This window comes from Hypomesus nipponensis, chromosome 11 (genome assembly GCF_054491055.1).
Source record: "Hypomesus nipponensis isolate SF chromosome 11, ASM5449105v1, whole genome shotgun sequence".
Taxonomy (NCBI): domain Eukaryota; kingdom Metazoa; phylum Chordata; class Actinopteri; order Osmeriformes; family Osmeridae; genus Hypomesus; species Hypomesus nipponensis.
Genome location: NC_140371.1, coordinates 5,595,992 through 5,602,250, shown reverse-complemented (window position 1 = coordinate 5,602,250; position 6,259 = coordinate 5,595,992). Strand labels below are relative to the sequence as shown.

General features: G+C 42.8%; 1 protein-coding gene across 4 annotated transcripts in view; it reads left to right on the top strand.

Annotated features, from left to right (window-relative positions):
• The window catches only part of ptpn20 (protein tyrosine phosphatase non-receptor type 20), a 54,335-nt gene that overhangs the window by 9,573 nt on the left and 38,503 nt on the right, over positions 1-6,259 (top strand). For 3 of the 4 annotated variants that reach the window (XM_084709567.1, XM_084709565.1, XM_084709568.1), the window contains exons 2-5: positions 2,023-2,097; positions 4,242-4,393; positions 4,572-4,735; positions 5,244-5,309. In XM_084709567.1, coding sequence (XP_084565693.1) covers positions 4,270-4,393; positions 4,572-4,735; positions 5,244-5,309 — 354 coding nt within the window. In that variant the 5' untranslated portion in view covers positions 2,023-2,097; positions 4,242-4,269. The remainder of the gene's footprint in view (positions 1-2,022; positions 2,098-4,241; positions 4,394-4,571; positions 4,736-5,243; positions 5,310-6,259) is intronic. The other variant, XM_084709566.1, reaches the window with a different exon arrangement.

The following is a 6,259-nucleotide window of genomic DNA, read 5'->3' as shown; positions in this document are numbered from 1 at the left end:
CTGTGACTGCTGCCTGATCAGGATGCTTTCCAGGCTGCTAGAGGGCATGATTGAATTAGGACATTAGATAATATTACATTATTTCAAAGTTGAGTGCCTCTTCCAAGAAATTAATGTTTTTTTTCCTTCACCTTCTCGCATAGGCTAAACTACAAAGTTGTAAGGTTTCGTTAAACTGGAGTATCGGGGATGTATCCGGTTTTTATAGATTTGACTGTTCTGCACCATGCCCTTTGAATACTTTATGCCTACCGGCTGCAGCTAGAGCTACTATAGGCTAGCATGCTGTGTTCTAGCAGAGCAAGTTTATTCTTACCCCATGATCGAAGAACTCCGTCAGGAACGGGATGAGCATCGTGCAGAGCCGTAGCCAGTGAGGCCTAGTGAGTCGGTATATGTCTGTTATTCTTAAGCAATTGTTTTTACTGGTACCTGCCACTGTACTCTCGCGGTTTGCGCGTTGGGAAACGGTCGTCGGACAGATTAGATAAATTGGTTAGCCGTGATCGGAGATTTTCCCAACACGCTATTGGCGGGCTCGCGCCTCTGACAGGTCAGAGGCGCGAGTAATCCAATTAAGTATTTAGAGACAGCGGGGCTAAGAATAGTCCCAAATAGCCTACTGAAAAAGTTTAGAAACACCGAAGGGCTATATCTCATGCATTTGTTATAGAGGAACTGCTCGTGGTGCAATTTTAGAGTATGACACCATTTAGTATAGCTGCCATGCGTTTTGATGGAGAGGCGTAGATAAAGCTCTTAGTTACCGGATAGGACGCCAAACAACACCATGGTATGATCCTTGGGATTATATTCGAGCTGTGGCGGGGGCTGTGGATATAACCGACAGTAGAATTCATCACATATGATACCAGGTAAGATTCCATACCGAGGAGCCGTTGAGTCGCAATGTGTAAACAGATCTATCTACAAAGCTGTCAGTCTGCAGTTTTGATTGAGGAGGTGATTGATTGTTTCTGGTCCCGTGTTGCGGTGTAGTCCGTGCTGTTTTGAGGCCTGTGTTTAAGAAGTTCTGACATACTCTCGACCAAGGAAAAAGTTACATAGGTTGAGATACACGTTATATCTCGTGTTATCTTTAAAACATTGCTTAATGGAATATATCAAAAAATAAAAATCTAACACCCAACATTGGTAGACTTATGAATACTTTACTGTAAAGTTTGCATTACATTTAATAATCTTCTGCTACTCATATGAAATTAAACTTACTTTATTTAGCAAGAGTTGTCTCTGATATAAAAGTTAGGAAGGTCACTAGACACTCCCACCTCTCATACAGTAATTATATTGGTAACTCATCCATCATGTTTGTTTATATATCTGTAAGGAGATGGTTTGGAAGTAATGATTATGATTGCCAGGCAAGAAAGTACCAGTTATAATTGTCTGTAAGCATTAGCAACACACATTGAGTTGCAAGTTGAGGCTCGTAAAGCTGCTGAGGGATGCCGATGGCTTCTTTTAATGGTCTCTAGGTAACCAGACCACAAGGCTTCCCAAAGTACACAACATACCACCTTGGAAAGCTTTTTTTCCCCCATGTGTCTCATCCTTTATGGCACACTCATAATGTAACACCCATGCATTAGGGTATTACATTATAAAGTTGACTGCCTCATGCATATGTCACATCTTTCAGACACCTGTGTGGATGGCTCGTGATATATCAGGTGCATGCAACGGTAACCACAGTTTAGCTGTCTTGGTTTCAGCTTCAGACACACAACACATGTCAGCATTTCCCACCTTCCTCACAAAGTAACAACATTATTACCAATTTACACTTTCTTCCTTCACAGGATGAAAAGGAAGCAATTCATATTTAAAAAATCAACCTATTGATACCTCATGTGTATGCACATGTGTTATGCATGTGATGTAATTATGTAAAAGCTTACTGCAGCCCAAAGTTGTAGCCCTTTAGGTTACATACATACAGAAATAAGATTGACTTAAATATGTTTGTGCTTTTCTAAAAGCTAACTTCTTTTTGAATAGTTTTAGGATACGACAATGGAGCAAGATTGCTGAAGCCCACACCAGTGTCCCAACAGTCATGCATTAAACACCTAGGTGATTACGTCCTTAACTAAATATACAACCTCTGTACCCATGCTGACCTTCTTTACAGGTAAAGCTGACTAGGGGACATGCATGCTGGATTCAGACACAGGATGTCATGTTGATTATGTTGAGAATTGTATTACTGCTGTCCTTACCTAGCAGACAAAATCAACATGCCACTGCTCCAGGTTCCAGCACTTGCAATGAGCAACTCTTAGCCACACATAAATGCAAGATACATAATTTTGAAGGAAAATATTGTCCTTTGATGCCTACATTTGATTTGAATATGTTATCATTAGTAAACAAGTGTCCCTGGAATGGCTATTGTTTGTTTGTCCTGCTGTTGTTTTGCTTGCACAGCACCCTAGGACAAGTTGTGTGCCCAATTCCACTCAAACATACCTACATGATGTGGATCAGGAACTTTACATTTAAATTCATTTAAATGTAATACTTTCAGAAGATTGTAGAATTATCAAAAAATTGGTTAAAATTAGGAGTCAGGTGGCTGAGCGGTTAGGGAACCGGGCTAGTAATTAGAAGGTTGCCGGTTCAATTTCTGTGATTTTTGTGAGTAAAAAAAACATAGTTTGAGATTAAAGAATTGTATTGGGGTTCAAAATCCAATTAAAGAACCCTGGAGAAGAGTAAGTTTGGAACCAAAGGGAAAAGGTTCCTCCTGGCTTGAAGATAGTTCTGTCTGCAAACCAAGCCTTTTGATAAGAAACCTAACAGTTCAACAGAGCAATCTTTTTGTCTAGACGAGTTTGGATTAAGTGAAGTTCTTATCTGTACGGTAAGTCAAGCTCATGCATTATGATGGTGTTGAGTTCACCAACGATTAGGTAAAAGCCCTCCAGAAATCACTCAGTGTCCAGCATGTTGGATTAGAGTAGGACTTCTTCCGTTTCTTCCAGAAAATAACACAGCAGGATGTATGTGGAGGATAGCTAGTCAGTGAGTTAGACATCTTTAGAACAGCGTCCATAACTGATTAAAAGTCCTTACAGTACTGTATAATTTAGCGGATGTGCACTGAACATTAAAAAGAAGAATACGAATAACAGTATTATTGTGTCGGTGGGAGTGTAAGAGTTGGTGAGGTTTTATCTGAAAGTCCGGTGGTGTGAACGATGTTGAGACCAGGTAGTGGAAGCCTGATCTGGGTGATCATCCAGCCCCACCAGTAGCAGACCCCAACTATGTAGGAGAGACCAAGGGGATTGTGTTACACTTTGTTTACCTGTCTCCGAGCTTCATTCTTTTGGGTCAAGGCCTCAGCTGACAGGGGTTGGGTTAGTGACCTTCAAGGCCAGTGCCGGTCCTAGCACAGTTGGTGCCCTAGGCAAGGTTTACCTATACCTAGACACAGTCCCTGGTCTTTGCTGTCCATGTATTGAACCTGCAGATTTGTCTTTGGTGAAAAAAAATAAGCTTAATCTAAGGTACGGTGTCTGTTTGTTCGATCGCCACCAAGGTGAGAAATCTAACAGTCACTGTAGTTTACGTTGTCGCCACAGCCAACCAGCAGGTCTGTGTCCAGCTCAAGGAAAGCCTATTATGGGATGGGTGGGTGAGATCCGAGGGGCTGTGGTAAGGCAATTGGAATCCAATCATAAAGGTGTGCTGTTGGTGAGCCTTCTGAGAAGGGAGCCTCAGGAAGAGCCCAGCACAGGGGACAAAATGACAGGAAGTAGGGGAGGATCACATGAAAGGGTGTGGAAAAAAGAGAAATGAACCCTGACTGACTGGCTGGCTGACTGACTTGTTGGTTGTTTTGTCCCTCTGACGCATAAGTAGTGGGTGTGTGAGTCTGATTGACGGGGCTTTGTCTGCAAGTGTGTAGTTTCTGTGCTTGTTTGTCCTTGATTGTTTGTGTGAGTGTGTGTTTGTGGTGGTGTCCATGAGCATGACTTGTTGTTGACAGACCTTCATTCCCGTGTTGCCAGGTGTGTGTACGCCAAAACCTGTTGTCCAAGATTACCTCTTGACTGGTTGACAGCACCTTGAATGTCAAGTGTGTGTGGTGGTGTGTACTGTGTGTTTGTTTGTCCATACCAGTGTCTGTGAATGTGTGCTGCTTTCCGACTTTGGTCCTTGTGTCCACAGGTGTGTGTGTTGCTCTCTGACGTGTGTTTGTGCATCCGCAGGTGTGTGTGGTGGGTGTGTGCAGCCAGGATGAGTAGCACGTTTGTGACCCTGGCGGAGGTGCTGGAGGCCAGGGGAGGCCCTCTCCTCGAGGACGAGGTGTGGTCTCTACTGCTGGGCACCGCTGAGTCTCTGGTGGACGTGTCCTACAAAGGTAAGACCTGGGACACTATCCACCTGCTTTCTGATACAGCTACAGGGTGCCCTACAGCTGGCCTACGATGCACTGTGCCAGTCTATTACATTGGAACCGTCATTTTAGGCCACAGAGTTTAGGCATGGTACATAGGGTCTGTCTAATGGGTCATGAACTGTCTCCTCTTTGGCTCTAGGGCACAACAGCATGTCCACCATCATAAGCCCCTCCTCTCTGCTGCTATCAGCCACTGGCACGCTGGCATTTAAGAACTGCGCCCTCTCCGACCAGGTGACCACATTTACCGCCCCAGAGATGCTGCAGGGCAGAGCCAGCTCAACCAAACCTGCAATGGAAAAGGTACCTCTACCGGTCCATACACGTTTAAACAACAGGCGGTCAGTCCTTCAGTTACAATCCGTAGACAAGTTGCTGCGTAGTCACAGTCAACTCTACCAAGAGTTAAGTCTACTTCTAGTAGCTTCTGCAGATTCTGGAAAATAACACTGCCTAGACTGTACAGACAGCCCAATATAACCTAATGATCCTGGTGGCCTCTCTATTGAAAGCTTGGATAATAGACAGAAGGTGGTGTTTTGATCCCATCTAGTGGCAGGAGGGAAGAACTACACAATGCATGGCTGCTGCAGCCTGTTTATTTGTTCTTTAAATCCAGAGGGAGAGTTGCCTGGATGATTTCATCAGCAGAATTTCCTTCACACAGCCTGAACCTCATAGTTAACCAGCATATAACAAATAGATTCTTCAGAGAGCCTTTAAGGACTTGTCTAATATGTGTCTGTGAAACCGGACCAATAATTTCCTTTTGTCGCTCTTTATGGTAAAATGGTCTCTGTTTCTCTGCCAGATGCTGGTGTATTCGTTAGGCATGACTCTGTACTGGTCTGTCGACTACCATCTTCCTCAGAATCAGGTGGGTGCCCATTTGACATTACATTTGACATGTCATACATACATGTATGACAGAAGATCAAGGATCAAAAATGCATGGTAACTTGTTCCAATATCTTATAGTCCCCCCTTCCCTGTAAGTCCCCGGAGTCCGCATTGCTCATGCTCTTGTCACCATGGTAGCCTCCATTCCAGTGAAAAATATATCAAATTTACTAGCAGTAATTGGGAGACCCACAAATGCCCAGGAACTATAACATTTTTTTTGATCCAATAAAGACAGTTTTCTTTGAAATATATTGTTTGTGTAAAATCTCTGCAGTATTGCCCGTCAGCAGTGCTTCATGTGAGCGGAATTTCTCAACTCTAAAGTTGAGAAACTCAACTCTCTTGTTCTACCATGACTGAGAGTATGGAGCTAGAAAGCTGACAAAAGTATCTGAATTTGAATATGAAAGATCTGAAATATTTGTGTGTCGAATTTCATAAAACTGAAATATTTTGCTGTTGAATATATAATATCTGAATTATTTGTATGCCAAATTTAATAAAACTGAATTATTTTGATCCAAAAATACAGATTTCTAAAATTCAGATTCTTGAAATTTAGATTGCTGAAAGTCAGATTGCGGAAATTCAGATTTTGTCTGAACCAGGCCTAGGGTGAAACAGCTTGCTTTCACAGGGAAAAGTAGACAACTTCAGAACAACCGAACTTTACCTCAGAACAAACTAAGAGTTTCTCGTTGGAGGAAGACCCAGACAGCATACGTCTTGCCGACGTCGGCCCAAAATGTAGAAGATACGTCGGCAAGATGTAGTTTGGAGAGCGTTGGCATTTGATCAAAACTGACTTCCAGACGATGTGTGGACGATGAATCAAATCACACCCGGCCGCACTACAGATATATCCTGTTAACCATAGATATATAACTCCTTTATATCTATGCTGTTACTATATGTCCGATCTCT